The sequence below is a fragment of the Sus scrofa genome, chromosome 2 (genome assembly GCF_000003025.6).
Source record: "Sus scrofa isolate TJ Tabasco breed Duroc chromosome 2, Sscrofa11.1, whole genome shotgun sequence".
Lineage (NCBI taxonomy): Eukaryota > Metazoa > Chordata > Mammalia > Artiodactyla > Suidae > Sus > Sus scrofa.
The window spans coordinates 37,171,270-37,190,942 of record NC_010444.4 but is presented as its reverse complement, the minus strand read 5'-3'; the positions used below and the strand labels follow the sequence as shown (position 1 = coordinate 37,190,942).

Here is a 19,673-nt window from a genome sequence, read left to right as displayed (position 1 = left end):
AATCATTAAATCTTTATGATTTTGCAATGAGGGAAGGTATAAAATTTATACTAGGCATATCAGGTCACTAATAGCAGTATTCTGAAATGGAATGAAATCTGTAAACATATCTTTTGTGAAAGGAAGCAATTATCACACAACATGTTTAACTACAACCTAGAGCAGAGATCGCCAGACATGTGCTATAAAAGATATATTTTACCCTTTGCAGGCCGCAGGTAGCCTCTGGCACAAAATTGTCTTTGTTGTCCTTAACAACCTTTAAAAATGCACACAGAAAAAATTCTTACCTCAGGGGACACACAAGAACAAGTAAGGCCATGAGTAGACTCTGGCCTGATGGCTAGTTTCCCAACTCATTCTAGAGGATGGACCTAGAGGATGGACAATGAATACTTTTGTATTTTTTATTTACTCAGCTGAGGTCATGCACCTTCTCTCTGATCCTTTTACTTTCCTAGTTTTCATTTCCTGCCATCGATGGTGAGAGGACCTAACTTGCCTTGCTTTCCACATCAGAGCTGCTAAACTTAGTATATGAGATGAAGGAAAGTGTGTGTTTCAGTTAGGCAAGTATCACAGGAATACAAAGAGTGACCAGTTTTTGTTTCCCTTCTGCAGATGTCTCTGGTCGTCGCGTGCATGGTGGCTATGATTGTATACCGCCTGTCAGTCTTTGCTACATTTGCTAGCTTCATGGAAAGTGAAGCATCCTTAAAGCAAGTCAAAAGTGTCCTCACTCCCCAGATAACCACATCTCTCACTGGGTCATGTTTGAACTTCATTGTCATCTTGATCTTGAACTTCTTTTATGAAAGAATATCAGCCTGGATTACAAAAATGGGTAAGCTGGCCAAATCATTAGTATGACTCTGAAAAAAAGGTTTCTACCAATGCTGTACCTCCATTTTTAGATTGTTGACTAATAAAATATGCACAACCTAAAATGGAGAGTTATATTGTATATGGTGGACAAAACTGAGGCCTTAAGCCTGGGAAGCAGCATCTCAAGAACCCTGAGAAAACTGCTTAGAGGAGGCAAGGTGGGGAGCTAGGATGCATAGGAGTTTTGCACCAAGGGCAGGTATTCTGAACAAAAGTAAATTTAGTGCTTTTCTAGGGGAAGATACGAGAGTCTGGGCTCATTGAAATCATTCCTTTGATATGCACCTCAGCCATCTGGGGCCAGTATCCTAGGTTTTCACATCCTCAGGGCTCACCATCAGGAGTGGCTGCAGTCTGATGGCTGCTAGTTGGCAGGTATTCTTTGTTTCCTTCCTGAGTTCCTTCAGGGCTCCCAGATCAGAGGTGGTTGCAATGGCTGATGACTGTGACATCCTTTGTTTACGGATATGGCAGCCAGTATTTTATTTTTCAGGATCATCTCCCAGGGAGTTCGTTTTTTTTAAAGGCACATTTTAAGGCAGTTTTGCTCTACAGGTAGACCCATAACCTGGTACTTCAGAATCCTCTAACAGCTACATTCAGGCCTGTTATACGACAAGCACGAAGAACTAAAAAGAATTAGGACTCTGTAGATCTTCTTAATCCTCCTTTGATGAGGTTAGTTGAAACCTAAATAAAATCCTCATACTTTTCTGAAGGCACAGATCCTTTTTATTTCATGTGTATGGTTTTTAGAAGGCATTGGATTTTGAAAACAATTGTGAGGAGAACAAAACAATCGGGTCCTCCTGAATAAATTTAAAACTTAGTGCTCCTCTTTTCAGTTGCCATGTCTTAGAACCTGGATTGTTTTCTTTTAAAATTTTTTAAATGTCTCTTAAAGCCATGAGGGAATGAAGGAGTCACAGGTAGGGTGGGAAGTTCAGTCAGGGAGAGGAGCACAGAGCAGACCTTCTGCTGGCCTTGCCCCCAGCAAGTTAGAGATAAGACCAGAGACTCAGCTCCAGGCCTCAGCTGCTTTGGGGACCTCTCTCTCTCTCTCTCTCTCTCTCTCTCTCTCTCTCTCTCTCTCTCTCTCTCTCTCTCGGACCTCTTGCCTCGCCTCTAAATCTGTACACTGACATTGTGCTCAATGGTAACCAAAAAGGTAGCATAGAAATTACTCTAGTGCACTGGAGTAACCATGAGAAGCAGATGTTATTAAATATAGAGTTCTTCCTCAGTTTTATTTATTTTTTTCTATTAGCAACAGCAAAATATATATATATAATATATATAGTTAATATGTGTGTATATAATATATATATATATATGCAAATAGCACCTAAAAACTAAGCACTTAAAAATATCTCACTTTCATCAATGAGAAAAATCACTTGTATTCACATTAGAGATTTTTTTTGGAATGCAACTAAATTTTAGTAAGATGGGGTAGTTTTTAGAATACGGGTTGCAGTTTCAGTGTCACTGACGATGTCATGGATTTGGCTGGATCAGCTCAGGCTATCAAGAGAGTGTAAGCTTGGAAGACACTCTCCCTTACTCTTAGATACTTCCCCTTGTTCTACTGTGCCGTGGAGAAACTCCATTTTTCTTGTCTTTAGAATTCATTAAGTGATAGATCGTGATCATGCATTTTAAATGAAGGAGAGGGAAAATGGATACTTTTTACTGCCACCATTTGCGTGACATTGTTTTCAAAAACTGATAAAGCCATATAATTCATGAGAGGAAAGCACAATTCAGTTTGGAAATCCTCCTCTGCCCTTTAGATGATTTACTTTGTTTAAAGCGGATTGAAAACAGATGAAAGTGATCTAAAATGTGTACAGGATGTTGTATAATGTAACAGGAATGAGCATAAGGCTCTTCAGTCTGGTAAGGGTTTGAATTTCGTATTCCAGTAGTTCACCCCTCTGAATGTACTAATGACGGCTCCTGAGGCTTTTCCAGTGATTAGATTAATGCAAAGTCTCTAATAGAAAGTCTAGCACACAGCCATAGTTACTCAATATCGGTCAGTTATGAGCAAAGTGGGAAGCATTTCAACAGACTCTCAGAGTAGTATGACCAGATATCCCCTTGTCCTAGGGAACACAGAATTTGGGGAGAAACAGGAAGGCGCATTATTAAACTTTGGTGTTTTTATTTACCAGAGATTCCTCGAACTCACCAGGAGTATGAAAGCAGTCTTACCTTGAAAATGTTCCTGTTTCAGTTTGTAAATTTTTACTCGTCCTGCTTCTACGTCGCTTTCTTTAAAGGGAAGTTCGTGGGCTATCCCGGAAAATATACGTATTTGTTTAACGTGTGGAGAAGTGAAGAGGTAAGAATTCTCTTGAGACGTGAGCCTGTGGCTTCAGCAGCTCAGTGTTAACTACCTACCTTTTGATGTGCCTGGCACAAACTCAAGTTTTTATCCAGCCCTCACCCAGATACGAATATTCGAAGTTTTCTAAGAATGAGGCCCAGAAACTTGTTCTTAACATTTCACAGCTGACTCTAATATAGCTAGACGGTACTCATCTGTGACTATGCTTGGGACTGTTGAGCTAAATATATCTTTACTATCCATTCAAAGACAGATCTTCAGAGTCTCCTTCTGGTTTGGGATTTCTCTTGTGGAAATCCATCTTTCATCATTCACTTTACTTTTTTTTTTTCCCCCTTCTTACCAGTGTGATCCTGCAGGCTGTCTAATAGAATTGACAACTCAGTTGATCATCATAATGACTGGGAAACAGATCTTTGGAAATGTTAAGGAAGCCATTTATCCGTATGTATTGCTTGGAATTTTTTGCTTAATTTAAGTAACTAGGAGAAATTTCCTTTGGAAGAAGATGGAATTCTTTGATTATCATAGTACCTTTGTTAGCAAATGTCAACAACAATAACAACAACAAAAAAATCCTTCAGTCAAGACTCCATTAAGGTAATACAGACTTTTAAATATGCGTATCTGTTACTTATATTGAGGAAAAGGTAATTCTCCTCGCCTCCTGTGAAGATTCCACTGGAGCATCTAAATGTTATATGCTCTCTAGATTATTTTCCATGTTGCATTTTATTACAGATTTCTCAAAATTTGTATATTTCTGAAAATTACTAAAAGATGAGCTCTTTTAAAAAATCTACGTGTCATGGACACATGAACACTGAACCAAACTTCAGTCCACCTGCCTGCGTACATTGGCAGAAAAGCCAATGTACTGATGATACCAGGTTGCGGTGAGGAAAAGTTTAAAGTTTTTTGTAAGGCACACTACAAGTAGTCCAGGACAGCTAGTGCTAAAAAAGCCTGAACTCTCCAATGTATTTCTGTTTCAGGAACACATTTTTTTTTATTTTTTATTTTTTTTTATTTTAAGTGATTTTTATTTTTTCTATTATAGCTGGTTTACAGTGTTCTGTCAATTTTCCACTGTACAGCAAGGTGACCCAGTCACACATACATAGATACATTCTTTTTCTCACATTATCCTCCATCATGCTCCATCATAAGTGACTAGATATAGTTCCCAGTGCTCATTGCTTATCCATAGGAACACATTTTTAAAGGCCAGGTGAGGGGGGGGATGTTTCAGGAACACTTTTTTTTTTTTTTTTTTTTTTTTTTTCTGCTATTTAGAGCCGCCTCTGCAGCATGTGGAGTTTCCCAGGCCAGGGGTCAAATCGGAGCTGTAGCCACTAGCCTACACCACAGCCAAGGCAATGCCAGATCCCAGCTGCATCTGCGACCTACAGAACAGCTCACGGCAACGCCCAATCCTTAACCCATTGAGCGAGGCCAGGGATAGAAACTGCGTTCTCATGGATGCTAGTCAGATTCATTTCTGCTGAGCCGCAGCAGGAACTCCCAGGAACACAATTTTAAAGACCAGGTGAGGGAACTGGTGTGTGTGATCAGCTTGTGAACAATTCTCTGACTGGTTGATGAGATTGAACCCACTCCAGAAGGACTGGGGTCTATGCGCTCAGGATCATCAAATAGTTACCATCTTCCATTTTATTGGGGGGCAGGGAGTCGTTTGTTTGTTCTCTGCTCACAACTGTGCACCTGGAAGTCCCCAGGCTAGAGACTGAATCTGAGCTGCAGTTGCAACCTGCATCACAGCTGCAAAAATGCGGGATCCTTAACCCACTGTGCTGGGCTGGAGATTGAACCCTCACCGCCTCAGAGACAACACTGGATTCTTAACCTGCTGTGCCACAGTGGGAACTCCTCTATTTTTTAATTTCTTAATAGTATCTTTAACCATAGGTTCTCATCCTCAGTACTATTGACATTATAGAGCAGATAATTCTTTGTTGGGGGGAGGGGAGTTGTCTTTTGAATTATAAGATGATTGGCAGCATCCTTGGACTCTACCCACTAGATGCCAGTAGCCCACCCTCCCAGCTGTGACAACCAAAAATGTCTCCAGATACTGCAAATGTCCCCCTGTGAGCTAAATCACTTCTAGTTGGGAACCACTGCTATGGATGGACAAAAGTACATACATACTTTAATATAGTAGAATTTATCAGTCTTTCCCTTTATGGTTTAGCATTTTTAAAGTTTTGTTTAATATAGCCTTCCCTACCGCATAATCAAAAACCTATTCTGGAGTTTCCGTCGTGGCACAGCAGAAACAAATTTGACTAGGAACCATTAGGTTGCGGGTTTGATCCCTGGCCTTGCTCAGTGGGTTAAGGATCCAGCGTTGCCATAAGCTGTGGTGTAGGTCTCAGGCACGGCTCAGATCTGGCATTGCTGTGGCTCTGGCGTAGGCCAGTGGCAACAGCTCGAATTAAACCCCTAGCTTGGGAACCTCCATATGCCACAAGTGGGGCCCTAAAAAGACAAAAGAGACAAAAACAAACAAAAAATAAACCTACTCTCGTGTCCTTAGGTCTAAATATTTTTAGCACTTTACCATTATTATTACCTTTCTCTTTTAAATTTTTCACATATATGAAAAAGATTTTTGTATTTGACATGAAATTCAATTTCTTGTGCATGTGTGCGCACACTCACACACCCACACGCACACACATATCGTGTTACCATTTATTGGGAAGACCCCCCTCTCTGTGACCTACAATACCATTTATGCCATACAGCAAGTACAAGGCTGGTATACTAGGGCTCCATTCTGTTCCAAGATTTGTCTGTCTCTGAACCAGTACTATACTATGTTAATTAATACAGCTTTATAATAACTTCTCATACCTGGTGGGGCCAAGTTTGACTGATTTATTCTTCATCTATAGAAATCTCTTGGTTATCTTTGTCCTTCCTCTTTCTGTGTTAATTTTAGAACCATCTTATAAGATTTCACATGGACAATTATTTTGTTTTCTTGACTGAAATTACATTTCAGTTGTTTCAGTAAATCAACATTTTGTTATGCCAGGTCTTCTTATTCATTAACATTTATTTTGGACTTTAATGAGTTCAAATAAATATTTAAACTTTGGCATATGGGTCTTATAAATCTTTTGTCAAACCAATTTCTAGGTATTTTTAACTTTATTATTTTAAATGGTATCTTTTAAAAAATTATTTTCTACCTATGTTTTGTGGGTATGTAGGAATGAAATATATCAATTAACTCATTATTTCTAATAATTTTTATTTAACTTCATTTGGGTTTTCTATGCAGATAATCCATTCACATTACTGTTAATAATCATGGATTTCTCCTTCATTTCTAACTCTTTTGCATTTTTCTTTTTCATCTTATTATGCTGGATAATATCCCCAATAAAGTCTTGAATGTGATCATACACACTCTATTTTCTTCTTGATTCTAAAGAGAATGCTTCAGACTTTTCCCTACTTAAAAATGATGTTCATCCCAGGATTTTGGTAGATGCTTTCTATCAGATTGAGTAATTTCTTTCTTTTCCTACTTTTTTTCTTAAATAGGTTTTAATAGGTAATTGAACTACCTCAAATACATTTTTCTGCATCAATCAATATGATTTTGTATTTTTCTCCTTAAATTTGTTAGTATGGTCTCTTACATTGATTGAGTTTTTAATAAAAAGAAAACTTTTGATCCTTAAAGTAATCCATCATTATCATGATCTACTATTTTTTTATACAGTGTAGAATTTAGTTAGGTATTTTTTTGTTTAGGATTATTTCATTTCCTTTCATAGTTATATTAACCTCTACATTTCCTTGTCATACATTTTCTGTTGTAACCAATTTCTCATTTCCCCAAGTGTCTTTCTGAGTATCATGGCAACATCAAGATTAGTAAATTGAATAGAAAAAAAAAAAAAAAAACAATCCTGTGGTGACCCTCTCCTCTGCAGAACTGTGTCTGAGTAAATACATTTCCATGCAGAGTCAGGGTTGTCTTTCTTTTCTTTTCTTTTTAAATTTATCCTATTTATTTTTTTATTTTTTTACCTTTTACTGAAATATAGTTGATTTACAAGGTTGTGATAATTTCTGCTGTAAACAAAGCGATTCAGTTATACGTGTACATGCATCCATTCTCTTTCAGATTATTTACCCATATAGATTATCACAGAATAATGGGTAGAGTTCCCTATACTATACCTTCCATATACCTCAGTGTGCATGTGCCAATCTGAAACCCCCAGTCCATCCCTCCCCCCACCCCACCCCCTTTGGTAACCATAGGTTTTTCAAAGTCTGAATCTGTATAAGTTCATTTGTATCTGTTTTTTAGATTCCACATATAAGTGAAGTTAGACGGTGAAAGACAAACATCATATGATATTACTTGTTTTACTTTCTTAAATCACCCTAATAAAGATCTTTTGCCCTCAGCAAATATTGTGAACAGAACACTAGATTTTGACTTGGAGTTTAGCTGTAGTCATATCTTTATTTGTTCTGTGATCTTAAGTTACTCAACCTCTCTTGCTGCCAATTTCTAGCTCTACCATTTTGATTCTCTGATCTCTTCCTTTTAAACCCTATTTCATGTATTTACTTTTATCACTTCCAACAGCTTGGTTCTGAATTGGTGGAGACGCCGAAAAGCTCGAACCAACTCGGAAAAGCTATACAGTCGATGGGAGCAGGACCATGACCTTGAAACTTTTGGTTCTCTTGGGCTATTCTATGAGTACTTGGAAACAGGTAATTTTCAACCACTGTCTTTAAACACAGAATAGACTGAGTAAAATAAGTGTTTTCCAGCTCTTAATATTTCTTCCTGCCTTGGACATAGTAAGTGTTCAATAAATCATTGGACAGTGGACGGATGGATATGGAAAATATTGGTTCAGTATTTCTGTTGGCCACCAAATAGAATGCAAAATGAAATTTAGTTTCAAAACACCAATCTCAGAGATAATTTTTCCTACCAATTAGAAGTTAATATTGTTGAATCAAATAAAGTAAGGATCATTTTTAATACCTGTCCCAAATTAGTTTAAATAGGTTTCTCCAAAGGGTGGGGGAAAAAAATGTAATTGTAATGTATACATGTAAGGATAACTTGATCCCCTTGCTGTACAGTGGGAAAATAAAATTAGAAAAAATAAAATAAAATAAATAGCTTTCTCCTTTGGTTTGCCTCAGTAACTGCTTACAGAGGAAATACATTGAGAAACATTTCCAGAATCTGACATATATTAAGTGCATGCAGTCCTTTGTTTCCAGTTGAAAAGAAGGCTAAAAGCAGTTATGTAAGGAAAACCCGAACTGAATACAAAAAAATGCATAATATCCTAAGGATTAAACAGAGAAGAGATCTAGAAGTGAAATTTTAGGAGAAATAATGATGGGGACTGCTTGTAGAGTCTACCTGCTTCTTCTCAGGAGACCTTTTCTGTTTCTTTGGTGGAATTAAGGAGGACAGTTCTCCCAACTTATCCTCATGGCCCATAAAAGTCATGATAGAATAAATGAGATGACCTGAATTTGCTAACATACATATAATACCTGAATTAAAATAGGAAATTTAGGACAGATAAGAAGAAGTTTCCAGTTGTAAAGTCAGGTAACCCTTGCATTATGGAGTGATAAAGCTGTAATTTTAAATTAACTGTATGTTTCAAGTGAATTGATACATAAACACAGCTGAGATTATAACTGAAATTAAAAGATGCAATCAAGGTTTCATAATAAGATTAGCTACCATTTATTGAGACACAACTAAGAATAATTTATTCTGGGAGTTCCCGTTGTGGCGCCATGGTTAACGAATCCGACTAGGAACCATGAGGTTGAGGGTTCGATCCCTGCCCTTGCTCAGTGGGTTAACGATCCCGCGTTGTCCTGAGATGTGGTGTAGGTTGCAGACGCGGCTCGGATCCTGCGTTGCTGTGGCTCTGGCGTAGGCCGATGGCTACAGCTCCCATTGGACCCCTAGCCTGGGAACATCCCATGTGCTGCGGGAGCGGCCCAAGAAATGGCAAAAAGACAATAATAATAATAATAATAATAATAATAATAATTTATTCTGGATGTTTTACAGGCATTATCTCTAATCTTGAAACATTCTACTCTATGGTCATTATTCACTACATTTTATTTTAGAGGATAGTGAAACTTGGATAGATTAAGTAATCTGCCATGGCCCACAGAGATTATGAGTAAAGATCTGTGTTTAGAATCTGGAAATTCAAGCTGTTTCTACATAATACTTCATCTCTTTGGTTTCCATCTCTTGGTTCAGTAGAGAAGGCAGGTAGGATGCAGTTTGTTCCCTTGTCTTAGCAGATGGCAAGACTGATTCTACAGAGAAAGTCTTAGAGAAAAGAAGAAATCCAGAAACACTTGAATCTATCTAAAAATTGAGTACTAGTGGAAGATTCTTTCTTCCTTCAGTGGAAAGCCATTTTTGCATCTCATTATTTTTTCTTCACTCACATGGGAATCCCAGTCTACCAGCTGCATGGATTTGTTTACCCCAAGCATCGATGGAAACAAAGGCAAAGAAAACAAAAACAAAAATGGAGAGAGAAGCCAGTTTACCCAGGTGTTAAGTGTTAGTGAGGAAATAGAGTAAAACATTTTAAAAGAGGCCGAGTTGGGGAGTTCCCATCGTGGCACAGAGGAAACGAATCTGACTAGGAGCCATGAGGTTGTGTGTTCGATCCCTGGCCTCACTCAGTGGGTTAAGGATTTGGCGTTGCCGTGAGCTGTGGTGTAGGTCACAGACATGGCTCGAATCCAGCGTTGCTGTGGCTGTGGCGTAGGCCAGCAGCAACAGCTCCGATTAGACCCCTAGCCTGGGAACCTCCATATGCCCCAGGTGCAGCCCTAAAAAAACAAAAAAACAAACAAACAAACAAACAAACAAAAAAAGATGTTGAGTTGTTGCAGAGGATCAGGATCGTAACAAATACCTCATTCCAGGATATGTGTATTTCCTACGCCCACATAAAATTTATATATATGTTTCTGATACTTTATAAGGTTCATTTTCTGATTTATTCTGAAATGTCTTGTTTATACTACCTTTTCCTCTATTAGCTTCTTCAAATCTTAAATAATGCATTCCTTCATAAGGCTTATAGTTAAGTACTTTTATATGCCCAGAGCATACAAATGAATTAGTCATTATCCCTGATCTTAAAGTTAAGTACCTAGATTACAAGATGGAAAACCTGATTACCCCCCTGATGTGCTGATACCAATGTAAAGGCTAGACCAGCATAGACTTCAGCACCGACCATAGTAAAAGACTGTTTTACAAAGAATAAGAAGAATGTCTTATCTAACAAGAGTTAGTGCTTCCTTTAAACAAGCAGATCTCAAAAGAGACATCAGGGATGGAACTGGGCTTTGCAAGCCCAGTTTCCCCTTCCTGTTCTAACACCCAAATAAGTCACCATACTTCCTACAGAGAAGAGGAATTGGGCAGCTAGAAAGAGGCCTGGACTGTTTTGCTGGTGTAAATCCCTTGAAAATGAAGGAAGTGGCGGGAATTGGGCAGGGTGTTCCTCCCTTGCCCCTCCACAATGATGAGTTTGTGAAATTTTCTTTTGTCCCTACAGTTATCCAGTTTGGATTTGTCACATTATTTGTGGCCTCTTTTCCTTTGGCTCCTCTTCTTGCTCTCTTGAATAACATTATAGAGATTCGAGTGGATGCCTGGAAGCTTACTACTCAGTACAGGAGACCTGTAGCTGCTAAGGCTCATAGCATAGGTGTTTGGCAAGACATTCTTTATGGAATGGCTGTCCTTTCTGTTGCAACTAATGTAAGTAGACCTGTTTTGGTGGAATAACTTTGTACTTGGTTTTCTTGGAGATGGGGAGATAAGAATGATGTGTAACTCAATCTTTACTTATGTTGATTTTATCATGGTGGTAGTCCATAAAGATAAAACATCCCTAAACTTATATGCGCTAAACAACATAGACAAGTCTATGACATACAAACTCTCAGAAATACAAGGAAAAAATTAAAAAATTTTTTAAATTTTTAATTAAAATACCATGGTATAGTTTTGTAGCATGTAAAAAAGTATATAAAAATAAGTAATGGTATAAAGGATTTAAGTCGTACAATTAAAGCTCGATTATACATAGTTATACGTGACAGACAGAATATACAATATTTACCTATTATTTTTATGGAGCACTTATTAAAAACAGTAATAAAACTGAATTCTCAAAAGCAGAAACTTTACAATGCATATTTGCCTATAATAATAGCATAAAAATGAAGTTGATAATATAGACAAAAAATAAAATTTAACCACTTAACATTCATGCTTCTAAAGAAGCTTTATTGTACAAAGAGGAGATAAAATTGAAATTTATAAAGAGAGCTTAGGGAGTTCCCGTCATGGCTCAGTGGTTAACGAATCTGACTAGGAACCATGAGGTTGCGGGTTCGGTTCCTGCCCTTGCTCAGTGGGTTAATGATCTGGCTTTGCCATGAGCTGTGGTGTAGGTTGCAGACGTGGCTCAGATCCTGCATTGCTGTGGCTCTGGCATAGGCTGGTGGCTACACTCCGATTAGATCCCTAGCCTGGGAACCTCCATATACTGCAGGAGTGGCCCAAGAAATAGCAAAAAGACCAAAAAAAAAAGAGAGAGAGTTTAATTAAAATGAAAACTTTAGGAATCAGTTAGAACCACAGTTACAAAAAGTATGTAGCAAAAGATGCTTTTTTTAAATGACTTTTATTTTTTCCCATTATAGCTGGTTTAGTGGGTTTTTTGGTTGTTTATAATGATTTTTTAAAAGATGCTTTTATCATTAAAAAAATACAAGAAAACATGAGCTGAGCATGTAACTTAAGATATTAAAAAAATGTGAAACTAATCAATAGAAAGTAGTAAGAAGAAAGAAGATCAGAAATAATCAAATTAGAAAACAAACAAAAAGCAATATAATTGCTAAGTGAATCAAAAGTTGTTTTGTTGAAAACACAAAATTCTGAAAATCTCAAACAAGGAAAAAAAGAGTTATAAAGTACAGGAGAAAAAAATATGAGTGCTATGTATGCATTTATTCCAACACATTTTAAAATCTCTTTGAAATGGTCACTTTTTCAGAAAATAAAACTACCAACATATATTTAATAAGTGACATAAAGCCTGAAATGAACCAGCAGATATAGAAGCAATATTAAAAGATTTAAAAACCTACCATTAGCATTGTAGATAGCAGAACCAGATGTTTTTAAACTGATTTATCTCACAGTTCTACAGCTTGAGGAAAAGCATGGGAAAACACCATTCCTATGGAATCAAATCCTGAAATTAACTGTACTGAGCTGTGGGAAATTTATGAGCACATAGTCTTCTCTCTCTCCATTCTCCATTCCCTACACACACACACACACACACACACACACACACACACACACACACACACACACTCAGTCTGTCCTAGCTTCTGGAATTGGTCTAGGCAAGTAAATTTATGTGGGAAATTTATGAGCACATAGTCTTCTCTCTCTCCATTCTCCATTCCCTACACACACACACACACACACACACACACACACACACACACACACACACACACACACACACACACTCAGTCTGTCCTAGCTTCTGGAATTGGTCTAGGCAAGTAAATTTGGTAAAGGACAGTAGAACTGTGTTAGGAAACAATAAGAAATGTAAGAAATAGCTAAGTATGGTGGAGAGCAATAGAGGCCAGGTATTTTTGGAGACATACATTTAGGTTAAATTTTCAAAGTAGGCACTTGTACCTAATGAAATTTTAGAATACTGATCATACACTGTAAGTGAACTATTTCATGTTCTAGGCCAGACTCATATTAACGTGATTCATCATAGCATTCTAATCCTTTTCCATCCATATGGCCCAGGGAACTGAAAGCTATAAAAATCAGCTGATGATCTCTCTCTTGCTTTTTCCTTTAGGCTTTTATTGTTGCATTTACATCAGACATGATTCCCCGTTTAGTTTACTACTATGCCTACTCAACCGAAACCATGCAGCCAATGAAAGGGTATGTCAACAACAGCCTGTCAACATTCCTGATAGCCGATTTTCCAAACTACACTGTACCTTCGGAGAAGCGAGACTTCACCACGTGCAGGTTTTTCTCTTGTTTTCTTAGATTTTCATTTTGCTTTTTAAATGTCTTTCTTAAGTTCTCCATTTCCTTCATGTCTTACAAAAAAAAAAATTACTTGGGACATTAAAAATCCTGGATAAATAAAGTGTATCAATTTTGGAATCCAAACATTGTAGGGTTCTGATTTGGGAAAGTGGAATGAATATTATGGGTAAAGATAATATCAATTTTGAATTGTTTATTTTCTAAAATTATTGGAAAAATTTTCTCCAACGAATGCCCCTTTGGTTCCAAGTTGTAATATCTATAGATTACATAGTATAGTCATATTATGTGCATTTAACTTACTCGAATTTAACTATGTGTCCTCAAAAAGAGACAGAGTGAGGAAGAAAGAAATAACAATGTGATTAGTTCACCAGCCATCCCATTTTAAGGTTAGTTCCATGTAGGGAGTGTGAAACTGTATTTGTAAACCTGCTGTTTTTACACTCAGTGTCTCATGTGCTGTGAGGATCTTTTTACTTTAGGATTTAAAGATTTTATAGATATGTAGATAGATAGATAGATAGATAATGTATATATGGTACATCAAGATTTTTAACTTAAACCTTAAACCAAGTGCTTCATCTGGGATTCCAATTTTTTTAAAAAAAAGCAAAATATGGCAACACAGGTGGACAAAAACATCATTATAGTCCACATTTATATAGAGAGGCATCATAACATGGACAATTGTCAGATTTCTTGATATTATCACTTCCCAGTCAAACTAAATCTTTAAAGAACATCAATATCTAGACACTTTGAAGGAAAAAAATGAACTCACAAATTGAGCACCCAAGAAAACCCCAGAAGGATAATAAGGAAAACAAAAACCATGCAGTGTCAGATAAGCCAAGAGAATATAGAGTCTCAAGAAAATAGAAATGGTCAGAGTTCCCATCATGGCTCAGTGGAAACGAATCTAGCTAGGATCCATGAGGATGCGGGTTCCATCCCTGGCCCCCCTCAGATAGGTTAAGGATCCACTGTTACTGTGAGCTTCTGTTTAGGTCGCTGATGTGTCTCAGCTCTAGCATGGCCATGGCTGTGGTGTAGGCCAGCAGCTGTAGCTCCAATTAGACCCCTAGCCTGGGAACTTCCGTATGCCACATCTGCTGCCATGAAAAAAAGAAAGAAAGAAAGAAAACAGAAATGATCAACGATGTCCAGTCCTATTCCTCACAGTCAAATAAGATGTAGATTAAAGTGGTCCCTCAATTTAATGACGGGACCATTGGTGTCAGTGAAAGATGGCAGAACTACCTGTGTGGAGAGGAACAGAGGGAATGGAATGGAAAGAGCAAATTTGCTAACTCTCTTAAGAAATTTATCTTTGAAGGACAGGAGAGAAGTTTCACTTATGTCTTCTGCTATGTCTATACTATACAAGTAACAAAGCATGATTTTTATCTGTATAAGAAAAACAAATATTTCATAATTGCAGTTATTTTCCTTTGACTTGACTTTTGTGATCAACTAAAAGTGTCTCTTAAAAGAAATAATGTGAATTTATGCTAGATGTCTTTGATGTTACAGCTAATTTTTTTCATGTACTTCCTTTTTTTCAGGTACAGAGATTACAGAAATCCTCCTGACCACGAGGACAAATACTTTCATAATATGCAGTACTGGCACGTCCTTGCTGCCAAGATGACATTCATCATCATTATGGAGGTAAAGCCTTTCTTAACTCTCATTCTAGTTGATCTCTTTTCTCCCTTTAGGCCTACCTTTCTAAAGATATTGGCTCCTGAGAAAATTAGCATTATCTCAATAGCGTGTTTTGAAAGAAGCTTTTGTTGTCATAAAAAATAACGTAGGAATATTTTCAGTATAAGGGATTGCCTGTTATTCACTTCCCATTGTTGAAGATATTAAGGTGGCACAAAAGAGAAAGTAGGACCTCGTTCCTTGAGGTCAATCCAAGGGCAGAAGATCCCATTGATTTACTGAATACTTATATACTGGTTCCAGGGGCTATATATAATAACTTTGTAAGTTCGACTTTATTATTTACCCTTGACGAATGAATCTGCCAGTCAGCAAAATAAGGTAATTAGCTGATTTTAAAGATGATTAGCTAGTAATAGAGCTGGATCTCAATGCCCAATGTCTCACTGCCAAACCTCTGTCTACTAGATTATGCTTCCTCCCTTGTGGAATAACTAGAATAATTATGGATATAAGGCATGCAGTAAAAGAGAACCAATACAGATGGAATATTTGACTAAGTTACAGACTGAGTGCTACCAGTCATAAGACATGAAGGCCAATAAGAGAAAGATAAATAAATGCAAGGCACTTTTTCACTCAACAGTGAAGGCCAGTAGCAGACTAGAGAAGTCTAATGTGAGCATATTTAAATTCCAATCAGTTTTGATTTGTTTTATTTTCATCAAGGTTATACATGTACAGTAATTTAAATCCCCAGCTGAGTTGAGAGCTAAGCGGGACAAAAGAGAAGTTATTGTTATGGCACAGTGAGTTAAGAATTTGACTGCAGTGGCTCCAGTTGCTATGGAGGCGCAGGTTCCATTCCTGACCCAGCACAGTGGGTTAAAGGATCTCGCATTGCTGCAGAGGTGGTGTAGGTTGCAGCTGCAGCTCAGATTCAGTCCTGGTCTGGGAACTTCCATTATGCCATGGGTGTGGCCATTAAAAAATAAAATAAAGGAGTTCCCGTCATGGCACAGCAGAAACGAATCTGCCTAGGAACCATGAGGTTGTGGGTTTGATCCCTGGCCTCAATCGGTGGGTTAAGGATCCAGCATTGCTGTGAGCTGTGGTGTAGGTCACAGACACAGCTCGGATCCTGTGTTACTGTGGCTGTGGTGTAGGCTGGTGGCTACAGCTCTAATTGGACTCCCTAGCCTGGAAACCCCATATGCCATGGGTGCAGCCCTAAAAAGCAAATAAAATAAAATAAATAAGATAAATTAAATTAAAAAGGCAGGAGAGACCAGAGAACTCATGACTTAGCATGCTGAATTTCATTGTGTTGCCCTGTTTTCAGTATGGTGCCACACCTCCAGCTTTCTGTCTTAATTTCTACAGAAAATAAAGCAATTAATTGCTTCCAGGGTTTGGAGAGAAGTAGTACCTGGACATGGATGGGAGAGATGTTGTGAACATGCATCCGTCCCTTATACAAATATTTAATTAACCGTCTTTTAGTTCCACCCACACTGTGTCTTCAGAGTTCTTAATACCTTCTTTATTGAACTTTTCTGATGATTGAAAAGAAAATGGGCTTGTGTCTTGGTTTCTGCCATCACCATATCACCAATTGCAAATTTAAGTGCTATCTTTTTTCATTCTTTCGAGTCTGTTTTCACTGTTTCCTCTCTTTTCTTTGTGTCTTTGTGAATGATAACAATTTTTAAAATTTCTTTACAGACATTTTGTTAGGTTTTCATTAGGAAGCATACGTAAAGATTATGTTCAATAGCCACATTCAATTGGAATCTCTGTAATTACATATTTTAGGATAAATTTACTTGTTTAATGTTGGTCTTTTTAGGAAAGTTCCAGGACAGGGGCTATATTTCCTTGCTTTTTTTTTTTTTTTTTTTCTACTTTCTGTATTGAGCACAGTGTATACTTTTTTTTTTTTTTTGGCTTTTTTTTTAGGGCCATAACCACGGCATATGGAGGTTCCCAGGCTAGGGGTTGAATCGGAGGTACAGCTGCCAGCCTACACCACAGCTCATGGCAATGCTGAATCCTTAACCCACTGAGCTAGGCCAGAGATCGCACCCACATCCTCATGGATGCTAGTCAGGTTCACTAACCACTGAACCACAACAGGAACTCTAGAGCACAGTTTATTAAATGAATGAGATGATTTGTAAGAACTTTCTGCTGAACATTTGACACCTCTAACAGTGCCTCTGATTTTCTTTTATGTTTCCTCTAGCACGTTGTGTTTTTAATGAAATTTTTGTTGGCCTGGATGATCCCTGATGTTCCAAAAGATGTTCTGGAAAGAATCAAGCGAGAAAAGTTAATGACTGTCAAAATTCTCCATGATTTTGAGCTTAACAAACTAAAAGAGAACTTGAGGATTAATTCAAGTGAATTTGCCAAGCATGTCATTATTCAGGAAAACAAAGTACATCTTGCTAAATCATCAGTCTAATCAACATAACGAGCAAGCAGCTAGTTGCCTATCTGGCTTCATGATTTTCCCTGGGTTTGGGGCCAGAAGTCATAAGCCATGTGTCACTTGTACCCTTTCTTCTTTTTTTTTTTTTTCAACTCAGAATTCTTGTATAGTTTTATAGAGACCACTTAGTAGAGGTTGGAAGAATACCTTTTGTCTGCTTCATTGGCTGGGCCCTCCCCAGGTGTCATTTTCTGAGGTTCTGTAAATGATTGTTAAATGTATGTGTGAAATCAGAATACTGGAAAATCATGGGATGTTACAGTTTAAAAGTAAACACTGGGTATGGGCTGTCCCATCACCTTCCAGTGCAGCTGCACATTTTCTTGGTTTTCTTTCTATGGGTTATTTTATATCTCCTTCCCATCAAAAAAAGAAGAGGTCTACTGAGCCATACATATATCCTGCCATTTTAGACTATGCAGATGAAAAACCAGAATCAGATGACATAAGAAAATTCACATATTAAAAATATTGGTTAAAATATATTTGTTCCCCAAGTCATCCTGCATAAGGTAAATTTCCATCAGAATTCCAAATAGTCCTTCCAGGTAAATACAAAATTGATTTTTCAAGAGATTGAACATTTGGATTTCAGTAAAAGACTTAACAACTCAGTTCTTTTTATATAACATCTTGGTTAAAAATTGTTTTAAGACTGGACTGTCTTATCTGGGAAATAGCATTGAGAAGGTGTTAGATTGTTTCAGCTCTTCAAGTAAATGAAAGGTATTGTAGAGGAATTAATGTATCTTCCTAGTAATTAGTGATTGATAGACAATGTATGTTGATTAATTTATTGACTTCAATCTAAAAAAATTGTTGAATTATTTTTTAAAATCATTTTTCTTCCACAATGTGTCTTTTGCATCATGAAGCCTAGTTGAGCATTAACTATTTGTATCAGTTAGGTACAAGTTGTTTATGAAATTTTATCTTGTTTAAAGTAGTCTCAAATCTTTTCATGAGTTTACAGTCTTTTCTATTGATACACCTCTGTACAGTACTCAGTGCCTTGTTCCTATGCCTTTGACCCACAAGATGTGGTTGTACTGGTGATTTGATGTGATATAACATCTCAGATGTGAGCTTGCTTTAGAGAAATTATAAGTTTAACATCAATAACAGAGTTTAACACCAAATGTGGATCCAAGTAAAAATGAGGTGATGGATTTGATATCTGAGTAAAAAATGTATATACGTATTTTTCAAATTATTTCTCTCATACTTAGGCCTATGGAACAGGTACCCCAGTTCTTGTTTTTCTTTCCCTTAACAATACTTAGTATATATTTTAACACCATAGAGACATGCAGTTTAATTATATAACATTTAAATCTCTAGTTTCAAATTACATTTCAGTTTCAAAAGAATAGTGTTTGTTAATTGTACACAAAAGAAGAAACCTTATTACAAGATTTTTTAAAAAGTGATATTTCATTATTTGATCCTAATATGTTTTTTACAAAATTTTCAGTATTAAGTGTATGGCAGATAGTATTAACTAGTGATCAATATTAAACATTTAGAACTGAGGATTATGAATTTTATGAAACCATGAGACAGTTACCCCAATATTGGCAGTAATGATTTGTCATCCACTAGGTCAATTTTATGAACATTTTTTGCATAATTTGAAATGATCTCACTATTAAAGGTGATTTCACATGTGAAGGAGACATATGTTCTTGCTTGAGAGAAACAGTCAGTGTTAACTATGAAATTAGCCACAGATGCAGTATCTTTGGCTTTTCAAATCAAACTCTATGTTACTAAGATGTTGTACATTTTGCATAGCTCATATTGTTTCCTTCCTGGGTGCTAATAAAAATAAGGAAGAGCATGGAAATTGGTTTCTTGGATATAAGTTTTAATTTTTATGGCTTAATGGTGTTTATAGAGCTAGACTGTAAGATAAATAAAGACAAATTTAATTCATGAAGTTATCTATACATTGCAATCTTTTTTTTTTTTTTTTTTTTTTTTTTTTATTTATTTTTTTGTGTGGTCTTTTTTGTCTTTTTGTTGTTGTTGTTGTTGCTATTTCTTGGGCCGCTCCCGCGGCATATGGAGGTTCC

The 19,673-nt window shown here is 37.0% G+C and overlaps 1 protein-coding gene across 3 annotated transcripts in view; it reads left to right on the top strand.

The window, feature by feature from the left end:
- The window catches only part of ANO5 (anoctamin 5), an 84,803-nt gene extending 65,262 nt beyond the window's left edge, over positions 1 to 19,541 (top strand). The window contains exons 15-22 of one of the 3 annotated variants that reach the window (XM_005661072.3): positions 622 to 844; positions 3,063 to 3,232; positions 3,585 to 3,682; positions 7,881 to 8,011; positions 10,879 to 11,084; positions 13,231 to 13,409; positions 15,002 to 15,107; positions 17,350 to 19,541. In XM_005661072.3, coding sequence (XP_005661129.3) covers positions 622 to 844; positions 3,063 to 3,232; positions 3,585 to 3,682; positions 7,881 to 8,011; positions 10,879 to 11,084; positions 13,231 to 13,409; positions 15,002 to 15,107; positions 17,350 to 17,571 — 1,335 coding nt within the window. In that variant the 3' untranslated portion in view covers positions 17,572 to 19,541. The remainder of the gene's footprint in view (positions 1 to 621; positions 845 to 3,062; positions 3,233 to 3,584; positions 3,683 to 7,880; positions 8,012 to 10,878; positions 11,085 to 13,230; positions 13,410 to 15,001; positions 15,108 to 17,349) is intronic. The other 2 variants (XM_021083250.1, XM_013994479.2) reach the window with 2 other exon arrangements.